At 57.4% G+C, this 25070-nt stretch overlaps 1 protein-coding gene and 1 pseudogene across 2 annotated transcripts in view; both read right to left on the minus strand.

Moving 5' to 3' along the window:
• Nucleotides 1–25070, minus strand: part of HTT (huntingtin) — a 99617-nt gene that overhangs the window by 29372 nt on the left and 45175 nt on the right. Inside the window, exons 24-37 of the mRNA XM_081092472.1 lie at nt 22740–22816; nt 21274–21425; nt 16069–16271; nt 11643–11769; nt 10407–10534; nt 9036–9146; nt 7946–8023; nt 7388–7611; nt 6365–6443; nt 6101–6262; nt 5077–5132; nt 3420–3568; nt 2895–3031; nt 1334–1450 (exon numbers count right to left, since the gene is read on the minus strand). Coding sequence (XP_080948598.1) covers nt 1334–1450; nt 2895–3031; nt 3420–3568; nt 5077–5132; nt 6101–6262; nt 6365–6443; nt 7388–7611; nt 7946–8023; nt 9036–9146; nt 10407–10534; nt 11643–11769; nt 16069–16271; nt 21274–21425; nt 22740–22816 — 1800 coding nt within the window. The remainder of the gene's footprint in view (nt 1–1333; nt 1451–2894; nt 3032–3419; nt 3569–5076; nt 5133–6100; nt 6263–6364; nt 6444–7387; nt 7612–7945; nt 8024–9035; nt 9147–10406; nt 10535–11642; nt 11770–16068; nt 16272–21273; nt 21426–22739; nt 22817–25070) is intronic.
• On the minus strand, nt 19643–20257 carry LOC308520025 (glycolipid transfer protein-like; annotated as a pseudogene). Its single transcript has one exon. The product of its transcript is annotated as a glycolipid transfer protein-like (transcript).

Genomic DNA, 25070 nt, shown 5'->3' on the forward strand with positions numbered 1-25070 from the left:
AGTTCTAGTACTCAAACAATACGCGTTTTCCCTAAAAGATTCAAACACGTAAGAGAACGAAAACCAGGTGGAACTGCACCCCAACACCATCATCACCCCCCTGGGGGCCGCCCCCGTGCACCTGAACAGTTTCCCTACGTGGGACCTCCTCCTCGTTTCCTGTGCTTTCCCCGCGCCCCATCCCCACGGCGCCCGTTAGGAACGTGTCAGCACGCTGCCGCACAGGCGCCTCGTCCTCAGCTCTCTCCACGGCTCCACGGAGAGAGGCTTGTTAGTAACTCGTTCTGGTAAATCATATAAATGCCCTGCTTTTCCCCTTAAAACACAACGGCGAACTCCCAAAGCAACAGGGTTCAAGTCTAGCATTTTCAGTGGATGCAAAGCATTCAGGTGCAGCCGGGCACGGGCTGCGGCCAGTCCCTGTCGCGGTGACCCACGCCTATACAGCCAATGACTTCTCTGGGAAGAGGTGCCTTTCCAGGTGCAGTTCTGACAGCGAATGCACTGAGCCGCCTCACCCGCAAGGGGACGAGACCTCGAGCTCCCGCTGCCTCCACTGGCACTATGCCGCTTGCTCGGGGCACTAGAGTGGCAATTTCTGGGGTCCAGCATCTCCAATACCCTGGTCCTGCCTTCGGTGCACACGCAGGCCAGCCTTCCTCCTGGGGCCGCCGCCCACGTGTACCCCTTCTTAGAGTAACCCCCCCACACACACACACAGAGGCGCTCTACCTCCTCCTGGTCTGCCAAGCGCAGCCTGAGTCCCTGGGGCTCATGGACTGGCCCCTCAGCAGCCAGGGCTGCTCCCCCTGCTTCCCACACTGGCTGTCCCTTCCCCACATCCTCATCAGTGAAAAGGAGAAAGATGTCGGCCACTCTAGGGATTAATGGGGACACGACATCCCTGGGCCCTGGGTCCCACGCTGTAGAGCGGGGAAAAGAGCGGGGACAAGAGCGGGACAGCTCACTGAGAGGAATGGAAGCTCCCCTGTCCCGGGACCCGCGCAGACACTGCTGTGGGAGATGGACGTGCGTGAAGGAGGCCGGGCCCCCGCACGGCACCCCCCTCCCCCAGCGCGGCGCCCCCTCCCCCAGCGCGGCGCCCCCCTCCCCCAGCGCGGCGGCCCCTCCCCCAGCGCGGCGCCCCCCTCCCCCAGCGCGGCGCCCCCCTCCCCCAGCGCGGCGCCCCCTCCCCCAGCGCGGCGCCCCCCTCCCCCAGCGCGGCGCCCCCCTCCCCCAGCGCGGCGGCCCCCTCCCCCAGCGCGGCGGCCCCTCCCCCAGCGCGGCGCCCCCCTCCCCCAGCGTGGCGCCCCCCTCCCCCAGCGCGGCCCACCTGCTGCTTGGCCAGCATCGGGAGGAGGATGTCGGCCACCTGCCGCGACAGCCGCTTCCACCGGTCCTCGCTCTCCTTGTGGCACTGCTGCAGGACCAGGATCAGCATCTCCAGCACCTGCGGGCGGCGGGCGGGCTGTCACTCCTCCCCACTCGCCATCCCATCCCGCTCAGGGTGGGACAGCAGGGCCAAGCACCTGACCCCAGCGACGGCCTGATGAGCCAAGAACTCCCCCTGGGGACACGGGCCAGGAGCAGCTCCTCCGGGGCCGGCTCCGCCTCGCCCTCATTATTCCTGTGAAGCTACGAGACCTCATAACCAAAGAAACGGGACAAAACAGAAACGACACTTACACCACCTCTGGCAAACCCCAACACAGCCCGACCGAGCACCCTGCAGGCCTCACGCCCTCAGGGGCCCAGGCATCTCCCACTGGGCCACCGCCTCTCAGCGGTGGCTGTGCCTGAGCGGTTGGCCAGCGGCCATGTCTGCACGGAGGCAGCTCCGGGCCTGGCCCTGGTGAGCGTGCTGACGACGGCTCTTCCCAGAACAGCAGACACAACAGATGCCACAGGGCCCGCGAAGCTAAAAACCTTTACCTGCCTGTTCACAGAGAATGAGAACGGAGCAGATGGAGAAGGGTGCCCATCAGGTCTCTAAATACAACTGCTAGAAAAGAGAGGCCTGCCCTAGCCAGTTTGGCTCAGTGGATTGAGCATCAGCCTGCGGACTGAAGGGTCCCAGGTTCGATTCCGGTCAAGGGCATGCACCTTGGTTGCGGGCACATCCCCAGTAGGGAGTGTGCAGGAGGCAGCTGATCGATGTTTCTCTCTCTCTATGCCTCTCCCTTCCTCTCTGAAAAAATCAGTAAAATCTATTTTTAAAAAAAGAGAGGCACCCATGTAAGCCCACCCCCCACAAAGCCCTGACCACCCCGTCCCACCTGCCTCTCCCTTCAAGGCCCGTGGCCGTACCCTTACTGCACGAGAATACCTGCAGCGACCCCCCTACCCAAGGCCAGCGGCCCCTCTGTTCACTCGCAAACCAGGCCGCCCACTAGCCCAGCGTGCTGGCCGAGAGCGGGCAGCGCGCACACCTCCAGAGCGGGTGTGCCCATTACGGTGGTTATGGGACCTAACTAAACACCACGCATTTAACTAAGCCTGACCGAGACTGGCCACAACGAGGAAGCAGAGACAGTGCTCCTGAGAAAAGCTCCTGACTTGGTAGGTTTGAAGACAAACAGCTGGAAAGAAGGACAAAGTGAGCGAGGGCCAGGCCGCTGGACACGCTGCGAGAGAGAAGTCACTAAGAAGCCAGACTCTGCACTTACACTGCCTCCAACTACCTGAGGTTCTCGCTCAACTTCAAGGGTAACAGAACCAGAACCACTGAGACAGCGAGCTCCACACGGCCCCTCGGCGCTCTGGTCCTCCCCACGGGGCGGCGCTGCTTCAGACAGCCCCACAGACCCGGCCCCCCAGCCGGGCCCCAGCCGGCCCAGAGCAACACCCACTCTACCTGCGGGGACGACGGAGGACGGGACGGCCACGGGCCTCACCTGATGGTACTGGATGAGTCTGAGGAGCATGGACACCACCACCTCCTTCTGGGTTTCCAGCTCCTTCCCCGCGTCAGCTTTATTGGCCCCTCTTAGAACGAAGAGGTCGTGGACGATGGGCTGCAGAGCCGGGATGGCTGGGGACAGAAGCTCTGCTGAGAGGCCGGGGGCGGCACGCCTGGAAAGCCCGTGCCTCCTGCCACCGCAGGGAGCACCGCAAGGTCCTACGGCAGTGGGACTGTCCGTGTTCACGAAGCCACGTGTTTACATCAGGCCCTATCTGTACCGCACAGCGTTTTACTGCTTCTCTATTTTTACTTAAGTAGGTTCTAACTCTTCCGAGTAAAGAGTGTGCCCCCTCCACGTGCACAAGCACACACGTGTGAGCACACACGTGCACATGCACCCATGCGCACACACACGGGGGCCACACAGCAGAGCAGTGCGGACACGGGGGCTGGGCCCGAGGACCAGCCTGCGGAGCAGCCAGGAGGAGGGCACCGCAGCGAAGGGCTGTCCCGTTACCGTGGGTCACGGCCTTCCTCCCGCTCGCCATGATGCCGTCGCAGAGCTGAATGATCTTAGGAATCCCAATGATCTGCTTTGAATGATAGCGCTCGTAAGACAGAAGGACCAGGAAGAAAAAGATGTTTGGAATGATTGCCTCTGAGTCCCTAGAAACAAAAACATCCATGTAGACACTCCCTTAAAACGGAGATACACGATCAATGAAGCAATACGAAATCCTCATGGGAAGCGAGAGCTCGCCCGAGAGGCAGCCCCAGCGGGCTCCTTCCGTCCATTGCTCACGGCGCCTTCCCGTCTGTGCAGAGCCCGCGGCCGCAAGGCTGAGCAGAGAGCACCGCAGCCCTGGGCGCCCAGCAGAGCCGGCTCCTCGGCTCCCTCAGCTCCTTACTCTTTAGTCCAAGAAACTGCCCCAAGCAGGAGAAGGAACCCACTCACACTCAGGCGTCACATGGCTAGGAGGAGAGCGGGGTCTCTAGCTCCCAGGCCTCTCAGGACACTGTCCTTGGCAGGATCCCCCGCTACTCATTAAGCAGTGCAGAAGCTAGCGAGTGGGAGTCCTGGCGGGTGGCTCGCTGATTGCAGCATCATCCCGTGCACCAAAAGGTTTTGGGTTCAAGTCTAGTCCGGGCACATACCCAGGTTGTGGTTTGGATCCCCCATTGTGGTACGTACAGGAAGCAACTGATCAATGTCTCTCTCTCTCTCTCTCTCTCTCTCTCTCAAATCAATAAAAACATATCCTCAGGTGAGGATTAAAAGAAAAAGAATTTTAATTTTCAATAATTATACTCCCATGCCTGCACGGGGAAGCATTAACCCTTCCTGTGTAGCAAGCAAAGCTGTAGCCGACGTAAGTGCATGGTAACTGCCTCTGCTAAAGCCAACCACATCTAAACGCTCTTTAAGATTAAGAGCTAGTGTTCAACAGATCAGATTTCATTTAGCAACTGAGTACCATAATTAGATGCTTTGAAACCTGACGGCATCTGTGATAAACAGATGCAGAACAGCTTCTAAACTAGTCTTCAGATACCCATTAATTTTATTTATTTTTTATACCTTTCCAACAATTTCAGAGAGGAAGGGAGAGGGAGAGATAGAAACATTATGATGAGAGAGAATCACTGATCGGCTGCCGCCCACACGCCCCTGACTGGGGATCGAGCCCACAACCTGGGCATGTACCCTGACCAGGAATCAAACTGTGACCTCTTGGCCCATAGGTTGACGCTCAACCACTGAGTCATACCGGCCTGGCCTCATTAATTTTTAAGAGAAACAAAAATGCATAGCAAATTAGTCAGATTTCCATTAAAAAATACCCAGCAAAAATGCCTAACCATCCACCCTGACTGCTGTGGCTCAATTGGTTGAGCATTGCCCCATGACCGAAGAGTCTTGGGTTCAATTCCCGGTCAAGGCACAGGCCTGGTTGCGGGCTTAATCCCCAGAGTGGGGAGTGCAGGAAGCAGCTGATTTGTGATTCTCTCTCATCATTGATGTTTCTCTCTTTCCCCCTCTCCCTAAAAAAAGATCAATAAAAACATTTTTTTAAATGCCTAACAGTCCTTTAAAGTATGTTCATGTTAATAATCTAAAACTACATGCACTTACGTAACAAGAACAAGAGTGTAAAAGAAGAAAACTCCGTTACCTGAACTGGCCCACTTCAATGTACTCAAACTGCTTCAGCACGAACCCGATGAACACCTGCAGCAGGAGAGAAGCGTCACTTCAACAACGAGAACGAGAACGCGCCCCAGGCTCCCTCGCTCCCCACTATCTGTGTAAATCTGTCATTTACAAGAACTCAAACGAATTTACTGTGTCAGACTGGAGTTTCGGGCCCTTCCAGGGTCCCTGTAAACATTTCCTGAGCACGGAGGAGAGGCCTCTGGAGAACAAACAATGAACTCGGGGGACACAGGGCAGTACCCGCCACACCAGGGCCTCCTGGTCCAGCTGGAGGAGCCCCACGCGGGGCGCTGGGTGGTGCAGGATGGCCCTGAAGCAGATGCAGTGCGTCAGGCCCGCGTGAGAGCCAACAGTGGTCCCACTCCATTCCAAGCACCACCTGCTCACCCAACCCGAACACGGACTGCCTCGCCCGCTGTGTCCTCCCGGCGGCGCTCAGTAAATCAGAATGGAGCCCAGCGGTCCGCGGCTCGCTTCCCACCTGCTCAGGAAGCCTGTGTGGCCCTGAGAACTGCGGAGCCAGGGCACCGAGCGGTGAAAGCAAGGGAATCAACATGAGGGGCTGTTCATGGCCAAACCCCAACGCTACCAAGTCCGGTGGCGGGACAGAGCTGTGCGGGCCGAGGCAGGAAGTGCAGGCTGCCGATGGCCTCAGCGCGCCTGCCGAGAAGCAGGCCTGTCCATGCTCAGGCGGACCCCAGCGTTCATGTGCCAGAGGCGGCTTCGGGAGGAGAAAGCAGCATGTCCTGCCGCCTTGCACAGGCTATGGGAGAGCCTCTGGCCAATGACCAGGGTCCAGGGTGACCCCAACAGCCCAGAGCAGATGGGGAGACCCCCAATGCGCGCCAGGCCAGTCCTGGTGAGACGCAGAGACTGGCGGGGGGAACAGCGCCCTCCTTGCCGTAGGTGGTGGTGGCGTCCCCCTGCGGCCACTCTCACCAGGTCGCCAACAGACACGGGAGACGAAAGGCCCAGTGACTCACCTGGTCTGAGTCCAGGAGACAGTAGTTGACCCGCAGCTGGACCAGCTGCGCCAGCAAGTCCAGGACCTGCCTCTGCAGCTGCACGGACGTGGTGGTCGTGTACTGCTTCAGCGCCTTTATGACCAGTGGCTCGAACAGCCGGATGTGACTGTGAATGGCGTTCTAGGACGAGGCAGAGGGCGCCATGAACGCGCCTCTGCTGCCAGGCCCAGGCCGCACGGTGCCCGGCCGCTCTCCCACGTGCTCTCCGGCGGCCCCGCGTACCTTGTCTGCACGGGTCTTTGTGATGCTCGAGAGGTTTGTCTTCAACTGGGTGGACACCTTCTGCAGCACGTCGAACCACCTGCCGATGGAGACCGCCCTTCACCACTCGGCCAGGGCTCAGCGCGCCTGCGTGTCGGCTCCTCCTTCAGTGAGGACAGCCAGGCTGCTGTGAGTCCCGGCCCAGCGGCGGGCTGGACGGTGACGGCCACGGAAAGGGAGTCGGGAGACAGCACTTGGTTTTCTTGGAAAAATTTTTGTTGAAACGCTTATATCAATGCCACGCTTCTCCTTGTGAGAAACAGCGAGGGCTGGGACGCCCCGCACACACTTGCTTGTTACTTACACCGTGTTACCAAAGCGTTCGCAAAGCCTGTCCGAGACGTGGACATACAGCAAGCGCGTCCCGACGTGAGGCCGGCCACGGCACGGCACGGCCCTCGGCCCTCGGCCCTGACTCTAGCGCTCTGACACGACAGGGGAACGTGCTCTCCTGCTCCTGCGCACGCAACTCAAACGCCGGCTCAGGACTGGGTCGTTCCAGAGACAGCTAACTACTGGGCTGCAGGCCGCAAAACCACAGCCGCCAGTGTCGGCGAAGAGACATCAGCACAGCCACGAAGCACAGAGGCCACCAGGGCTCCCCACCCACACGCCTCTGCGCACCGCCCTGGGCCCGCGCAAGGTGCCCCTTCACCTGAAGTGACCCCACGCGTGGCCGACACACAGCCCTCACGTAGGGAGTGCAGGGCGCACCGGGAAACACCCAGGCCTTCCCACGAGGCCGGGCTCGCTGTGGTTCGGCAGTGCCGTTGGCGCCGCCCGCCGCCTCCTCTGGCCCAGCCACTGGCCCCTCCCTGGCCCGCGCTCTGAGGCAGGCGGGCCGGGCCGGGCCTGCAGCGCCTCCGTGGCAGCACGTTTCCCAGAGCTCCCTGCACGGAGCGGGCCCCTCGGGGACGCTGGCTCCTCTCTCTGTTTCTCACAAACCAGTCCCTGCGTGCTCCGTTTCCCCCGCGGCAGGGTTACCCGGAGGCGTCGGGGTCCGGCTCGGCCTGCACCATGTTGCGCAGGCTGGCGTCCGCCAGGGCCTGGGTGAAGTGGGTGTAGGGAGCCATGAAGCAGTAGTGGTACAGGCCGGGCCGCAGGCTGGACGAGCCGAGGCGCTGGGCTCGGCCCTGGCACTTGCTGGGGTTGGACGACAAGCCATCAAACTGGGAGGCCAGGTTTGTCCCAAAGAGAGTCTTGAGCAGCTAGAGAGAGAGAGGAGGCCGTCAGCACGCCCTGCACACAGCATGAGCCCCATGCCCACAGGAAGCCATCAAAGGTGGTGGCGGGTGGGGGGATGCAGACATGGGGTTCCCGCTGAGAACCCCTTTCACACCGTGAGGTGCTGCCGTCACCTTCACCAACAGCCCTGTGGCCTCGAGTTGTGAATGAGACCGGGGGACGTGGCTGCGCAGGAGGGTCAGCAGAGCTTCACCGACCCTCTGCCCCCCGCCCCCACCCGTGACCAGCAGCGCCACCTCCTGTGGCAGCAGCGCCGCATTGAGCCTGGACGGAGGCTGAGAAAAGAGCCCTCCTCACCTGCTGGACGCAGACCGTGGCCATCGTGGGCTCCCGGCTGAAGCAGGACTTCAGGTAGCCCAGGACCTCCTCCACGCACTGCGGGGGAAGCGGGCGCTGCAGGAGGCTGGGGGCGCTGGCTCCCAGCTACAACGCCCGCCACTCACTGACCCCGCGCCCGCTGGCAGCCACCACCGCCCAGGCCCCACTGCAGGCACCGAAGACCAAGAGGCCACAGGAGTGACAGTGTCTGCAGGAGCTGCGGCCGGGGAGGGGGGAACAGGGAGGAGGAGAGGGTGTGGAGAGGGGCCATCGTAGACAGGGCGCCAGGCAGGTCTCCCGGAATGGGACGCCCCACCTCTGGCAGGTTTCACTCTGAAGGGCGATCGCTGAGCACCCCCAGACCAGAACAAAGAGGTGCCTGCCACTAGAAACAAGGGCCGCACGCACACACGGGCAAAGGCACAGGCATGACGGGAAGCAGCAGGGTGGCTGTGTGACGGTGAAGACCGGTGACTACGGACGTGGAGAAAAGGTTTGGTGAACTCGGTTAGAGCCGGTGCTTCCCCGAAGGGCCGCATGTTCCCTGGCCCGGCACCTGGAACTCAGGCTCAAAATAAGACGTGGCCCCCACAGCACACCGTCTGCAGCGGGCGGGCACCACACGCTCTCTAACTCTCCTCCGTGTCTGAACGTTTCCTTAGAGAATGGGGGGCGGGGGGGGGGGGGCACTGGACTTGGAACCAAGTCCTCCTGCGGCTCCGCTGCTCCTGAGGCGCCCGGGCGGCCGTGTGCCTCCTGGGTCTGCGTGTGCCCTTCCCACTTGCGAAGGTCAAGTGAGAAAATGAAGGCTGGGGCCAGCGCAGTGTTAAACCCATCTACTTCTAGACTACAGTGGGCCAAAGCCGACAGACAGTGAATAACTGAGATGGGCTCCTGTGAAGCCCCACCAGCCAGGGGCCAGCACAGCTCAGAGCCAGGTGCTGTGACAAAGCCTCCCCGGCTGCCGCTGCCGCCCCAGGTGCCAGGCCCACACTGGCCACCCCAGGCACTCGGCCCAGGGGCCGGCGGTGTGGCAGCTGCGGCTCAGCGAGAAGAAAAGACATTGCACCTTCCCGATGTCCTGCAGCGTGGCCAGCTCTAGGATCTGAGAGAGCACGTCCAAGGCCGAGCGCAGAAAGCCCCCGAACTTCTCCGTGCTGTTCTGAAGGTCCAGGGTGACCTTGGGGGAAGGGAGAAACGATCACTGCACCATCACGTCGGGGTGTCTGCAGCAGGGGCGGCGCACACCAAGTAGCCCCGCGCACGCCAGTGGGGGTCCTGCCTGTCTGTCTGTCTGGCAGGGAAAGGCAATCGCTCTTCCAGTATCTGTAAGAAACCTGTTTCTTTCAAAGGCATCTTCCTATTTATACTAACTCTACAGACAGAAACGACTCCTGACCTGTCAAAACGGGAAAGATGGGAACCATCGCTCATAACCAGTGTCTGACAAGCAGCATTCCAAACCATAACGTGCACGCCCTGTTCCATGAACTATCATCCCTGGGGGACTCATCGAGTTTAGACCCACCCACCGTTCAGCCTGGCAACAACACACGTGAAGTTAGTCTTAGGAGGCACTGAATTCAGGCTCTAAAGGCCTCGGCCGAATTAAACGATGCAGCAGTCGGTCCCCCATTTAAAAACCGAAGGAATGGTCAGGCCCCAAGGTACGATGGGCAAGAACAAGGCCAAAGGGAAGAAATGGGTGTGGAAACAGGACCTTGCCCAACCCTCAAACGTGCGCGGTGAACAGAAAGCAGCTCAGTGGGACGAACTGACGGCCCCCGTGAGAGAGGAACCAGGTCAGGGACACACGGGACAAAGACGTAGTGGGAACGACAGTGACCACTCTCCTGTCACCCTGAGGGTGTCGTCCACCCGCCAGGAGGGAACCGCCAGGTGTGTGAGCACCCAGAGCGAGAGGGTCCATGCAGCTCCGTCGGGGAGAGGGTGGGAAGCAGTCCATCCCAGCAGGCAATGGGGCAGGGTCACGGGGGTGAGAACGTGAAGACCCTGGGCTGGAAGCTACCACGAGAGGCCGCGCCAACCTGAGAACACTGTCACTCACATGCCCAGGTATGCACACAGCTACCAACCCGGTGTGGCTAGTGGTTGAGCGTCGACCCAGGACCAGGAGGTCACGGTTTGATACCCAGTCAGGCAACATGCCTGGGTTGTGGGCTCGATCCCCAGTAGGGGACGTGCAGGAGGCAGCCGATCAGTGATGTTTCTCTCTCATGGATGTTTATAGCTATCCCTCTTCCTTCCTCTCTCTCTAAAAAAAAGTCAACAAAAACGTATTTTTAAAAAATGTTATGTTACAGATAAACTGTGTCTCAGTAACACTGAGATGGTTTTCCATTTACCTAAAAAATAATCCTGCAAGAAGAGAGAGAGCGCCCAGGAGGCACTGGGCAGGCGCAGGTGCAGAGCCGCGTACCTTGTAGTTGGCGTGTGTGGCCTTCAGGACGTCGTGCAGCCTGAGGTAGGAAGGAAGGTGGTAGAAGCTCCCCAGCGACGAGGGTTTATTGGCTGTGACGGGCCCTGTGGCATCTGACTGTCGAGAGGCTGTAACACACACACACACACACACATTGAGATGGAAAGCGAGCCCCGCTGAGGCTGAGGCTGAGGCTGAGGCAGGTGCTGCAACAGCGCTCTAGAAGCACGCTCGTGGGATAAAATGCAAACTCTGTTCTGACTGCAGTGAACAGTCATGAGGAACTGGCTGGCGAACGGCAGTGGAATCGGAGCGCCTCCCGGAAATACAGGAAGACAGACACGAAGAGCAGTGACGCTGGCTCGCCTGCCCGCCTGTCCCCCGGCTGCCAATCCACAGGCCAGCAGCACGACTACCCCCTGCAGCCAATCGCACGCGCTCGGAGCCCGCGGCTGCAGCCAGGACAGTCCCGGCCAGGTAGGTCCCGGCCCTCTCAGCCCTCACACAGGGATGTGGGACGTGCCCTGACAACCCACCTCTCACGGAGGCGGCGTCACTATCTGCACGCTGCACCCCCCAAAGCTGTTCAGACTCTGAGGGGACCCTCTGCCAGTCTCCTCGGCAGGCGGCAGTCAGCCCCGAAGCCCTGCGGCCCGCGGGCTGCGGTCGGTCCCCCCCAGACGCCAGCTCCGCGAGCTCACACGCCGGCTCTCCCAGCAGAGTGAGCGGAGGGTGGGACTGGCCCCCTCGGGCACGGACCGCGGGCTGCGGAGCACTGAGCTCTGAGACGCGCCGGGGTGACGGCCCAGGTTCCTCTCGCTCAGGTGACTCCCCTTTCTCTCCTGCGGGGCGCTCCCCACTGTGATTTCTCATTTCCCAGGTCAGAACGACCCTCTGGGAATCGCCTCTGCTCCCGACACTGCACCGCCTCCCTCGCCGACCAGGATCCCGCCCGCTCCGCAGTGAGCCGGGTGGGCAGGGTGGAGGCGGCCGCAGGCTGCTGTGACCGCACATGAGCTAGACACGCAGAGATGCTTAGGACCCATGTGGTCTGGACACACGAGTTCATGTTAGTATCTGGAACCGCACCTGGGAAACCATTCCTCTGGCTTCACTGCTGTGTATTTTATTTCCAAAAAGTACCAAATTATTCCATTATCTTGACACGTGTAAGCATAGGCCCTAAACATCTAGGGCACACACCCCACACCCCCTCCCCCACCGAGTGCCTCCTACCGGGACTGGCGTCGCTGCTTTTCTTGGGGCTCAGCGGCACGGACGCCTGCTCGCTCGGCTCCTTCTCCTTGCCCTTCCGCCGAATGGGGCTGAGAGCAGGGGCGCTTGTCAGGGACGGCAAGGCTGCCTGGAACAGAGAGCAAGAACCTGGGAGTAAACCGCACAGAAACTGCAGTCTATAGCCCAGTGATGGCGAACCTATGACACGCGTGTCAGAGGTGACACGTGAACTCATTTTTTTGGTTGATTTTTCTTTGTTCAATGGCATTTAAATATATAAAATAAATATCAAAAATATACGTCTTTGTTTTACTATGGTTGCAAATATCAAAAAATGTCTATGTGACACGGCACCAGAGTGAAGTTAGGGTTTTTCAAAATGCTGACACGCCGAGCTAAAAGGTTCGCCATCACTGCCCTAGCCTGTGGTTTTCCATTTATTGAAAAGCATCCACCCACAGAGTTCATCTTCTCTGCGGATCCACATTCAGAGCTCAGAAACCGCAGAAACCGCATAACCACGTCCATCACCCAACCCCTCACCCCACGCGGTGGGTGTGGACAGTCCTTCCTGACGGGCGTGTGGGAATGTGGGTCGGAGGGCCCTGGCGCCCGGCAGGACCCCGCCCAGAGCAGCGCCAGAGCATCCGCCGGGAGCCACGTCTTAAACGCCACCTTCCAGGCGAGGGAGCCGGCTCGCGGGGGGTGACCGAGTGGAGGGCACAGCTGAGGGCACAGAGCTGGTGGCCCACAGACTGCGGAGGCGCCGGCTCCCAGGCTGCAGGGGGCGGCCCACAGGGGCAGCGAGGATGGCGACCGAGCCCGGGCCCCAGGCCCCAGCTGGGCCCTCGCGCGGGATCTCCGAGAACTCACCGTGCACGTCCGCGTGAGGCCCGCAGAGCGGACGTGACGGCTGCGGGCAGGGGAGGGCTGAGGCAGGGGAGGGCTGAGGCAGGGGAGGGGTGAGGCAGGGGGAGGGCTGAGGCAGGGGGAGGGCTGAGGCAGGGGGAGGGCTGAGGCAGGGGAGGGGTGAGGCAGGGGAGGGCTGAGGCAGGGGAGGGCTGAGGCAGGGGAGGGCTGAGGCAGGGGAGGGGTGAGGCAGGGGAGGGCTGAGGCAGGGGAGGGCTGAGGCAGGGGAGGGCTGAGGCAGGGGAGGGGTGAGGCAGGGGGAGGGCTGAGGCAGGGGAGGGCTGAGGCAGGGGAGGGCTGAGGCAGGGGAGGGGTGAGGCAGGGGAGGGCTGAGGCAGGGGAGGGCTGAGGCAGGGGAGGGGTGAGGCAGGGGAGGGCTGAGGCAGGGGAGGGCTGAGGCAGGGGAGGGCTGAGGCAGGGGAGGGGTGAGGCAGGGGAGGGCTGAGGCAGGGGAGGGCTGAGGCAGGGGAGGGCTGAGGCAGGGGAGGGCTGAGGCAGTGGGAGGGCTGAGGCAGGGGAGGGCTGAGGCAGGGGAGGGCTGAGGCAGGGGAGGGCTGAGGCAGTGGGAGGGCTGAGGCAGGGGAGGGCTGAGGCAGTGGAGGGCTGAGGCAGTGGGAGGGCTGAGGCAGTGGAGGGCTGAGGCAGTGGGAGGGCTGAGGCAGGGGAGGGCTGAGGCAGGGGAGGGCTGGAGAGCAGCACAGACGACTGCCCTGGGAACACGCTAAGGGGAGGGGCCAGGCACGCAAGACACCGGCGTGACTCCATTTACATGTCGCAACAGGCACCTCCCTACTGAAATGGAAAGGCCTGGGGTTGCCGGGAGCCGGGGGCACGGAGGGTTGGAGGGTGACGGCTAAGGGCACAGCGTTCCTTTCTGGGCTCTAAAACTGACTGCAGTGGCGGCCAAGCGACTGTGGCACTGAAAGAGTGACCCGCACACTGCAGGGCAAGGGCAGGGGCGTGGATGACGCCGACTGCATCACTTCAACATGCTGCTCTAAACACTGAGGCTGCCCTGACCGGTTTGGCTCAGTGGATAGAGCGTCGGCCTGCGGACTGAAGGGTCCCGGGTTCGATTCCGGTCAAGGGCATGTACCTGGGTTGCGGGCACATCCCCAGTGGGAGGTGTGCAGGAGGCAGCTGATCGCTGTTTCTAACTCTCTATCCCTCTCCCTTCCTCTCTGTAAAAAAATCAATAAAATATTTTTTAAAATAATAATAAATAAATAAATAAATAAAACACTGAGGCTGCTTCAGCCTCCGATGAGATGCTCTGCCCGTCTGGCCGGAGCAGTGGCAGTGCACAGGGGGAACAGTCTGTGTTCCTGCGTGTGTGCCTGTGCATGTGCACTTGTGTGTGTGTATAGGTATGTGCACACGTATACGTACATGCATGTAAACAGTTTCCTGCGAGATACTTAGTAGGGAAAACCAAGGACTTGGGGGGAGAATCAAGAGTTGCAATGACTCCCACGTGTCCAACTTTACAAAACACACAGTGAGCCCGGCCGGCGTGGCTCAGTCAGCTCAGTGGTTGAGCATCAACCTATGAGCCAGGGGGTCACTGCTCAATTTCCAGTCGGGGCACAGGCCCGGGTTGCAGGGTTGATCCTCAGTTGGGGGCGTGCAGGAGGCAGCCTACCAATGATTCTCTCTCATCATTGATGTTTCTCTCTCTCCCTCTCCCATCCTCCCTGACACCAACAGAAACATTGAAAATCACACACGAAGTGAGAGGCGCGGGCCGGCACAGGCGGTGGGCGCGCAGCTCCGGTCTGGGCTGGCCGTGAAGCGCCAGGCAGAAGCGCCGAGAGGCAGCGGGCCACAAGGGGCTGGCCCCGGGCCTCGGGCCTCTGATGCATAGCTGCTGCCTGCTCCACCTGCCCACACGAGAGCGCTGTCTACATGTGGCTACTGAAGTGCAAACGCAACGACTGGCATCAGAAGTCAGTACCCTGTGCACTGCCGATGGGAATGCAAATTGGAAAACATCAAAAACGGAGCTACCATCCGACCCAGCAATTCCACTCCCGGGACACCGCCACGGAAACGCCAACACCACTGGAAAGGATACATGCCCCCGTGTGCACCGCGGTTATTTACGGCAGCCAAGACACGGACACAGGCCCAGTGCCCACCTGCCGATGAGCGGACACAAGCCGTGGTACGTGCACACAATGGAACCCTACCCAGCTACTAAGGAGAATGAAGTCTTACCGTCTGCAGCGACACGGATGAATCTAGAGGCTATGATGCTGGGTGAAATAAGTCAGACAGACAAAGACAAACACCGTATATTCCACTTATATGTGGAATCTAAAACACAAAATAAGTGAACTCAAAGATACAGAGGACAAAGTGATGGCTGCCAGAGGGGAGGGCGCCTGGGGGACCAGGTGGGCAAGGGGAGGGGCTAAGTACAGTTTGGTAGATACAGGCTGTCTGGGGACGTGAGGTTCCGCCGAGGGAATACAGGCAATGACACTGCAGTAACTATGCTTGGTGCCAGGTGGGGACAGAGTTATCAGGAGGATCACGTCATAAATTATAGAAATGTGCAACCGCTGTAATTTACACCTGGAACTGAGAGTGAACGTCAACTGTACTTGAAAAAAAGAAGTTCTGTTTCTTGGTCACAGTGGCTGCATGTCAAGGGCGCAGTAGCCACAGGTGGTGCGGGCCACTCTCCTGGCTGGCACAGATGTGGCACGTTTCCATGGTTACAGAGCATGATACAGGGCAGATCCCAGAAAGCATTCATGGTGGGCGAAGACCACACCTGGAACACGCCCGGAACAGAAGAGTCAGGGAAGCAAGAGCCAATCGGAAGCCAGGAGAGAACGTGCCAGGACAGGAACTGAGGCGGGGGGCGGGGGGACACAGGACGGGGAAGCACCCACAAGGTTCCAAGACTGACCTGGCAGGAGGGGCTGCTGGGGAACGCGTGGCACCAATCAGACCTGCGGCTAAGTATGGGTGTGGTGGTGACAGAGGCCAGGCAGCGCCCTCAGAGAGGCCAGTGTCAGGCCGTGCGGAGCAGGGAGCAGCAGACAGGCTGCAGGGAGGTCGGCAGTGAGGAGAGCCTGAAGGCAGACGGGTCTGCTCGAGATGGAGACAGCAGGAGGGGCAGAGGCGCAGAGGGGAGTGTGCTCTGCCGGGACCCACGTGGGAAGAGCCGGCGTGGGTCTGGAGGTGACTGTACTGACTGCTTCACAGAAAACCAGTGTTTGCCGACACGTCAGGAGAGAGCAGACGGGACGTGCCAGCACCTCAAGCCTGGCTTTCTTGCTAACGTGGAACGCCCGCTACAGCTAGCTTTGCCCTCGGAGGCAACGGTACTTGAGGACGAGGCCAGAGGGCTACGCACTGGATCATGGCATTTTGTATGAAATTCTGAGTCACAACATGAGCAATCTTGTTCTAAAGCAGAGTACGGGACAGACGGCTGAGCACGCACAGGCATGACTGACGCCTAGTCGACGGTATGTCACGGGCCCGGGCCCGGGCACGAGGTTACCTTCCCCGCGGGTCCAGGCGCCACCTCGTCCAGCACGTGGGCGCAGATGTTGATCACCTTCAGCAGGTGGGAGAAGAGCTGCTCCACCATGGGCACCAGGCTCCGGTCCCCCAGCGCTGGCCACGCCTCCTCCTGCTTGGCGGCTGCCGGGGTGGCCTCTTCCTCAGTGGCCCATGAGCTTCTCAGAGATCGGGGGGCACTGGCTGTGATAAGGCACAGGTGTTACCTCCAACCCCGCGGCGTGCGGGAAAGAGAGCCCTTAGGAAACCCGTGGCAGTCAGACCCATCCACACGCACACCTCCACCTGACAGTCACTGATACCTCAAATCACCAGGAAACTGGCATTTCCCCCAGAACATGCTCCCAATTTCCATGCCGGTCACCATCACACTCCCACCCAGAGTGGCAGTCACCCGAGGGGCGGCCCCGCCTGCCTCGGCGCCTGCACGCTCCCGCCGCCTGCTCCTGCGCAGCACGTGGTGCTGGGCTCGCTCCCCCCCTAACGACAACCTGAACCTCCCAGGTTCCCCCTCCTCCAGCCAGTCAGGCCGCGAGTGATCCTTCTAAACGACAGGAGGGCCAGGGAGGTTAGTACTGCTCCTACTAACAATTAATACAGCAATTAATCAATAACAACACAAGAATACACTGTGATTTGCAAACTCACAACTGTAAACCTACTTTTTTTGGTCATATTTTTTATAATTTAAATTCCTTACTGTTGAAAGTATTACATGTCCCCCCCCCCCCCATTAGCCTCCCCCTGGCTACTCCCACCCCCTAACACATGCCCTCACTGTCTGTGCCCACGGGTTATGCTTATATGCATGCATACAAGTCCTTTGGTTGATCGCTTACCCACCCCCCTTACCTCTCCTGCCTTCTCTCTGAGATGCTTCTCTGTCTCTAGTTTTGTCCATCAGTCTATGTTGTTCATTATATTCCACAAATGAGTGAGATCATGTGGTATTTATTCTGACTGGCTTATTTCACTTAACATAATGCTCTCCAGTTCCATCCATGCTGTTGTGCATGGTAAGAGTTCCTTCTTTGTTACTGCAGCGCAGTATTCCATTGTGCAGATGTACCAGTTTTCTAATCCACTCATCTGCAATGGGCACTTAGGCTGTTTCCAGATCTTAGCTATGGTGAATTGTGCTGCTATGAGCATATGGGTGCATATGTCCTTTCTGATTGGTGTTTCTGGTTTCTTGGGATATAGTCCTAGAAGTGGGACTACTGGGTCAAATGGGAGTCCCATTTTTAGTTTTTTGAGGAAATGCCAGGCTGTTCTCCACAGTGGCTGCACCAGTCTGCATTCCACCAGCAGTGCACGAGGGTTCCTTTTTCTCCACATCCTCTCCAGCACTTGTCGTTTGTTGATGATAGCCATTCTGACAGGTGTGAGATGGTACCTCATTGTCGTTTTGATTTGCATCTCTCAGATGATTAGTGACTTAAGCATGTTTTCATGTCTCTTGCCCTTCTCAATGTCCTCTTTCAAAAAGTGTCTATTTACTAAGTCCTTTGCCCATTTTTGATTGAATTGTTTTATCTTCCTTTTGTTAAGTTGTATGAGTGCCCTATAAATTTTGGAGATTAAACCCTTATTGCAGATAACACTGGCAAAGGTGTTCCCCCACGCAGTGGGTTTTCTTGTTGTTTTGTTGATGGTTTCTTTTGCTGTGCAGAAGCTTTTTATTTTGATGTAGTCCTATTTACTTATTTTCTCCTTAGTTTCCATTGTCCTAGGAGATATATAGGTAAAGATGCTACAATATATGTCTGATATTTTGCTGCCTATGGATTCGTCTAAGATTTTTATGGTTTCCTGTCTTACATTTAAGTCTCTTAACCATTTTGAGTTTATTTTTGTGTATGGTATAAGTTAATAGCATAGTTTCATTTCTTTGCATGTATCTGTCCAATTTTCCCAACACCATTTATTGAAGAGACTGTCTTGACTCCACTGTATGCTCTTGCCCCCTTTGTCAAATATTAATTGAGCATAATGGCTTGGGTCGATTTCTGGGTTCTCTGTTCTGTAAACCTACTTCTGAACAGAGCATATTCTTGTATTATTACTAACTAGAGGCCCGGTGCACAAAATTTGTGCACGGGAGCGGGGGGGGGAGGGGGGGGTCCCTCAGCCCAGCCGGCACCCTCTCGCAATCCGGGACCTTTTGGGTAATGTCCGACTGCCGGTTTAGGCCTGATCCCATGGACATCCCTCTCACAATCTGGGACTGCTGGCTCTTAACTGCTTGCCTGCCTGCCTGATTTTGCCCCTAAAACTCAAGCTTCTTCTTTTTTATTTTTAATATTTATATTTCTTCTTATTTTAAAATTCAAGCTTCTTGAGAACATGAGGCGTTTAACATGATTCCATATTCCTTACAGAGAGCTAAGCATGGTAAACACAGCAAATTCTTAATACTTAAGGCTTCTACACAAACACTTTCCAACCAGGCATGCTTTAATAGGCAGGCCCCAAACACTTGAACTGTAAAGCCTAAAAGTAGAGCACTCAGATTTCAAGCATCAGGGGCTACTAGCAGGATTTCTATCCCAATTCAACTCTAGTTCTGAGCGCTCAGCAGTTGGTACAAACGGCCTTCACTAGTTCCAAAGTTTGTGTATGTGTTTGTGATTCCAAAATAGAGGTTTATTTACTAAGACTTATTTAGTGTTTGCATAAAAATCACCAGTTATTCCTCATTGGGTTTTTAACACACATGAATTCTTTGGGGGGTCCCTCTATCACCCCAACACTTTCAAAATACAGCTCTTGTTAGTGCCAGGAGGGAGTTACGGTAGCGAGGTGTTTCTTTGGGTCTCGGCATCGGGAGGCTCACGGCCTCCCTCCTGGGAGAACACACATGATGGGTAGTTTCTCAGGTGGGGTCGGCTGTCCCTGAAGGAAACACTTATGCAGAAGAAGCCAGCTCAGTCGTCTGGGTCCGTTCCTCATACCTGACAGCTTCAAAATACAGTCCCCTTGGTCAAGGTCACCAAAGGTTTGCTGGTTGTTTTCAACTATAAAAAACTGTCGGGAAAAAGACAGTAGGAAGAGCAGGGTGTATGCTGACAGCGCTGTGAGGCTGGGCTGTGCAACCACAGGAGAGCACACAGCAGTCTGCTTTAAAAACAATCCTGTATAATTTCAAATCAGACTCCTCGTGGGCCTTACATGGCCCGAAACATCTCTGCACCAGATCCTCATTTTTAAAATGAGGTGTATGACAATGCTCCCCCAGGGTCACGCACCACGTGGGGGGACGGGGACAGAAAGCCCTAGGACTTGCCTTACTAGCAACATTAACTGATTTTATTGCACAGAGATGAAGGCAGTCGGTCTGTGCTGCTATGAAATTAAAGGTGATGCAGAAGAGGGTGGTTATTTATTGCTCCGGTAGGATAGACCCCAAAAGTGACTTTTCAGAAACCAGGGCTGTCCCCTGCAACCCCAGCCAGACTCTGGGCTGCTCTGGGGGACGCAGGCCACGGCGGCCTCCAGCTGCTTCACAGTGATTCTGGCTGGTCTGTGCCTGGGAGTGCTGGCCGGGGGCACGCCTACACCTTGTAGCTGAGCTGGGCATTCATCCTGGTGTACATCTCCTAGATGACATCGGTGGTGGCCGTGAAGTTGACCAGGAACAGTGGACCTTCTCCAGGCTCTCCTCCTCCCTCACGTTCTGGCCCTTGGACAGCGCTTTCAGGAAGTCGGACTTGTAGGGCGCGGCACACAGCGCTGCCTGGAAGATCTCCTGCACGATCCAGCTGTGGTACGTGAGCGCCATCTCCTAGGCCTTGGTGGCGTTGACGCGGATGAGGTTGGGGTGGCTCTCATCGCAGATGCTCTGCAGGAGGATCTAGGTGAAGCGGAGGCCCCTTTTCAGCCACATCAGCGCCAGTGTGGCCCCCATTTTGGGCCACTCTGCTCCATCCATTTCCTTTTGCGCCTCCAGGATGTTCTGCAGGGTCCGGAACTCAGCCGGGTTGCGTGTTGTACACAGCTTTGATTTTCGTGATGTTACCACTTACGTCTGCCTTGATGGGCGTAAACACTGGGGACCCGAGGCAATCGAAGAAGGGCGGCAGGTGGGACTCCGCCTCCAGGAAGGGCCCGGTCACGATCTGCTTGTCCGAGGGCAGCGGCTTCAGCAGGTGCTCGGCCAGCAGCACCATTTCAGGATTGAGGCCGGCAGTGATGCCGTTTTCTAATCGGATCTTCCTCTTCCTCTCCCAGCACACTCCACACCTACTCCAGATGGACCACCCCGACCCCACAGACCCTTAAGACCTTCCCCTCTATTTCTTTGACTTTCCCTCATCAAACTTGCCCCCTATCGTGTTGCCTAGGGGCGCCCCTAACCGCTACCTGGGGGGTGGAGCCAGCCCGGCGAGGGGCCTTGGTGGTTCTGGTCTAATGATCATCATGGTCATGATGGCGTTACAGTCGCTGGCTTTTTATGTATATACAGATTATTGTCTTAATTACTAGTAGTAACCTATGTTTGCCCACCCGTCCTAATTTACCTGTCGGTCCCGTTCACGAAGCTCCTCAATGGCCTCCACAGCAAGCAGGACAAGCCCTCCTGTGGACGCTGGGGACCCCACACCACTGATTTCAGGGGGCCCCCGCCTCCCGGCCACATTCTCCATCCTAGTCTTCGTCCCTCCATCCAGTCTTCAGCTGTCACACCATTTTTCACGTCTCCAGGCCTTTGTACACGCTGTGCCCTCCATCATGTGCCCTTTCCTGCCAGCCCATAGAAGTCTTGTTTCCCGTCCTAAAGGCAGTGATTGCGGCCACTCTGTGCTGCCACTGCACTTCAGTTCCACATGTCTCCCTGATCTGCATCTGACGTGAGAACGGAGCCCACACATGGTACTTTCTTACCACCCAATTGCTGAGACAGTGCCTGGCCCATGTGCCCCTACACTGAAATGAGAAAGGAGCCTGCCTGTGCCTCTCGCAGGGGCTCCACTGGGAAAGGGCTCCATTGGGATACCTGACACAGACTAGCTGCCGCCAGCACACGCCGCCAGCAGACACCTACGCACGCGGTCACGTCTGACGTCAGGAACAGCCGTCGCTGCCAGCGACACAGTGCTCTCCCCTCAGGTGCTCGCTCCCTGCCCCTCACAAGGAAATCAAAAGCTAAAGACCCGAGGTCTCTGTTTCAACTCAGAACCAGTACCTGCAAGCAAGTTTCCGGCCAAGATCAAGGCATCCTGATGGGCTGCAAGGTCCAATGGGAACCACGCGGACGAGAGCAGGGTCAGGATCACCGTGGCCATCCCGACAGTACAGCTCTTTCTGGACTCGTCCAAGGCGCTCAGAGGGGGCACTCTGGGGGCAGATGTGTGCGAGGTCACATTACAGAAACATTTTAAAGCAAACGGTCTTTTTAAATTTCATTGATTATTTTAGGGAGCAAGGAAGGGGGAGAGAGAGGGAAATATCAATGTGAGAGTAAAACATCCATCAGCTGCCTCCTGCACACCCCCTACCGAAGAGCGAACCTGCACCCCAGGCACATGCCCTGCCACGGAACCAAACTGGCAACCTTTCAGTTCATGGGGTGATGCCCAACCAACCGAGCCATTGTGGTCAGGGCTAAAGCAAACAGTCTTGCTTCCCTTCTGAACCAAGAAGGCCCGTCACTGTCCACTTGCACACCAGCTCAAAAAGTGACCTTACAATTAACTGGCATCTTTCCTGTGAACCACAGCTCTGCAAACACCATCTGAGAGATGAAAGCAGGTAGCCGAGCTGATCAAAAGCATTTTGGTAACTTTTAACTCTCTTTCACCTCTGAGTTAGCACTTGCACTGGCTTCTGCACTGAGTGCAAGTGCAGAAGCCAGATGCTGGGTCTGTGACTAGAAACTGCAGTTGCTTGAAGGTACTTGTTGCAGGAAATGGTCACTCCAGACGGGAGAGTACCCTGCATGGGCAAAGCTCCCTGGCCATGCGCTGGCACATACGATGGGTGAGGTGACTTCCCAGCGTGACGTGGGCGTCCGTGCGAACAGCAGCTCCCTCACTCCGCTGCTGGGAAAGCCCGGCAGGGCGCACGCTAGACACCCCACAGCTGCAGCACAGCATTCCTCCGCCCACTCCTGCGGCCATTGCACTTCACGGTGGGTCACATTAGATTTTACACAAAAAATGCTCCTACGTGCTCAATGCGTAGTGGATAATTCTAAGGAGAAGCGCAGCCAGAAGTCTCTTGGCCCAGAAGGGCAAAGCGTGTATCATCCTGAACACCAAGAGGTGCAGGCCGATCCCTGGTCGGGTGCGTATGGGAGGCACCCCATCACGTCCATGTTTCTCTCTCCCCCCCCTTCCTGCTCTCTCTCTAAAATCAATAAAAACGAACCCTCAGTGAGGATAAGAAAAGGAAGTCTTTTGCCAGCACAGGGGGTTCCTGTAGCTGAGCCTCCACACGCTGAGGAGCGAGCCTGATGCCCGTGACTGGAGCCAGCTCGGTGTTGCCCAGCAGCTCCTGCCACCCGCCCCCAACACCAACAGCACAGAACAAGCACCTGTGGGGCGTTTCCCACAGGCCCAGGCGATGAAGGAATCACAGCAAAGAAACAACAGGGCCCCAATGGGGATGCTCGTATCGCGTACTGGACGCCACGGGCCCAGAAACACTTACCCACAGTGCCAGCCTAGACTCCAAGTGCAGACCGGGAAGGCGGTTGAGAGGAGACACAGAGCTTCACAGCACCCGAACTGAAGAGGAAGGATAATGGAATCACCAACCCAGAAAGCTTCCTTCAACCCAGCCTCCTTCCTCCCACGCTTCACACACGTACAACGAGGTTCATGTCTACCGCCGGGATAGGGGGCCAGGCCGGCAGGCCCTTTGCGTAGAGCTGCAGCTGTCCTGGCTGCCCCTGCCTGCACAGCCCCCAGCCCTCCCCCTCCCCCTGCCTGCACAGCCCCCAGCCCTCCCCCTCCCCCTGCCTGCACAGCCCCCAGCCCTCCCCCTCCCCCTGCCTGCACAGCCCCCAGCCCTCCCCCTCCCCCTGCCTGCACAGCCCCCAGCCCTCCCCCTCCCCCTGCCTGCACAGCCCCCAGCCCTCCGCCTGCCCCTGCCTGCACAGCCCCCAGCCCTCCGCCTCCCCCTGCCTGCACAGCCCCAGCCCTCCTGACACACGGAGGCCACAATAAGTACAAACGTAACATTTACGACATTCCGAACAAATCCAAGGAAAATGAAACCGGAGAGCCCGCAGGCTCCTGTGTCTGAAAGGCAAGTCCAGGCCGGCCAGGGCTCGCCATGAGTTCCCACGGCAAGGAAGTGCTGCGTCTGTCTCTTCAGGGAAAGGACCAGGTCTGACCTGCTCACCACCAAAGGGACTCTACCTCTGAATAATACTTTTCCTGATGATAGAAGTTACCCTTTTTTGTTTTACAAAATTTGTGATACCTGAAAAATTTAAAGAAAAATCACTCATCCTAAATAAATTTTGGCAATTTTCTGCCTGTCATTTTCCCGAGTATGAGAAACATATATCCTATATAATAAAAGGGTAACATGCAAATAGATCGAAAAGCAGAACAACTGAACAACCAAAGTGTAATATGCTAATGATATGCTAAGGCTGCTCAACCGCTCGCTATGATGCACTGACCACCAGGGGGCAAACAGTCGACTGGTCGACTAGTCGCTATGATGTGCACTGATCACTAGAGGGCAGATGCTCCGACCAGTAGGCTAGCTGGCTGCTGGGGTCCAGCCAATCGGGACTGAGTAAGATGAGCCAGACATGCCCTGGCGCCCTCCCGTGGTCCCTCCCCAGCCCGATCGTGTACCAGTGGGGTCCCTCAGCCTGGCCTGTGCCCTCTCGCAATCCAGGACCCCTTGGGGGATGACAGAGACCCAGTTTCAGCCCTATCCCACAGACTACTGCCCTTGGGAGGGCGCCAGACGCAGGGCTCATGGCTGGCGAGTGCTGCTGTGGCAGCATGAGCCTCTCCTGATTGGGACTGATTGGGTGCGAGCCCCGCGGCAGGCACAGTGGGGCTGGGATGAAAGGGGGCAGCAGGTAAGAGCTACAGGCAGTGTTGGACTGCGGGTTTCAGCCCGATCCCTGCAGGCCACCCAGAGGGACCCCACCCATGCACAAATTCGCGCACCAGGCCTCTAGTCTATATAATAAACGCCTAAGTGACTGTCACAGTGGAACGACCAGAACGAACGGTTGCTATGATGCGCACTGACCACCAGGGGCAGATGCTCAACGCCAGAGCTTCCCCCTGGTGGTCAGTGCACTCCCACAGGGGGAGCACCGCTCAGCCAGAAGACAGGCTCATCTCCCTGAGGTGAGGGGGGAAGGGTGGGGACTGTGCAGGCAGGGGGAGATGAGTGATTTTTCCTTTAAGTTTTTCAGGTGAGCGCAGTGGTGGTGGTGGTGAGAGCCTCTCCTGCCTGCACAGCAGTGCTAAGGAGCAGCAAGCTGAGCAAGAGAGGTAAGGAACAGTGAGCAACCAGGCGGCAAGGAGCGAGGGGTCCCGGACTGCGAGAGGGCGCAGGCTGGGCTGAAAGACAGCCCCCCCACAGTACACAAATTTCGTGCACCAGGCCTCTAGTGTATATATATGTTAATATTTCTCAAAACTTGGATCTGACTACACACAAGCATGCAGTTTTGAATTGTGCCTTTTTTCACTCAATATTACAATTCAGGTTATATCTCTGTAAACTTTTGAAAGTTCTCCAAGCATCATATTACTAGGGGCATAATAAATGCACTACCATCTACACTGTATTTAGTCATAATCAGAATTCAATTATTCTCGGATTCTGGGATATTATGGTTCATTTCCAATTCCAGCATCATAAATCCTGATAAAAATAATTACATTATACAAAACCCTTGTTGGTATATCTGGTTTTTACCCCTTAGTATATACTACAAAGTCTCTGAGTCAGTTATATGACAGACAGTTTAAACTTCTGAGAAAACCCATTCAAATTATG

This window comes from Myotis nattereri (genome assembly GCF_964212035.1).
Source record: "Myotis nattereri genome assembly, chromosome: 1".
Taxonomy (NCBI): domain Eukaryota; kingdom Metazoa; phylum Chordata; class Mammalia; order Chiroptera; family Vespertilionidae; genus Myotis; species Myotis nattereri.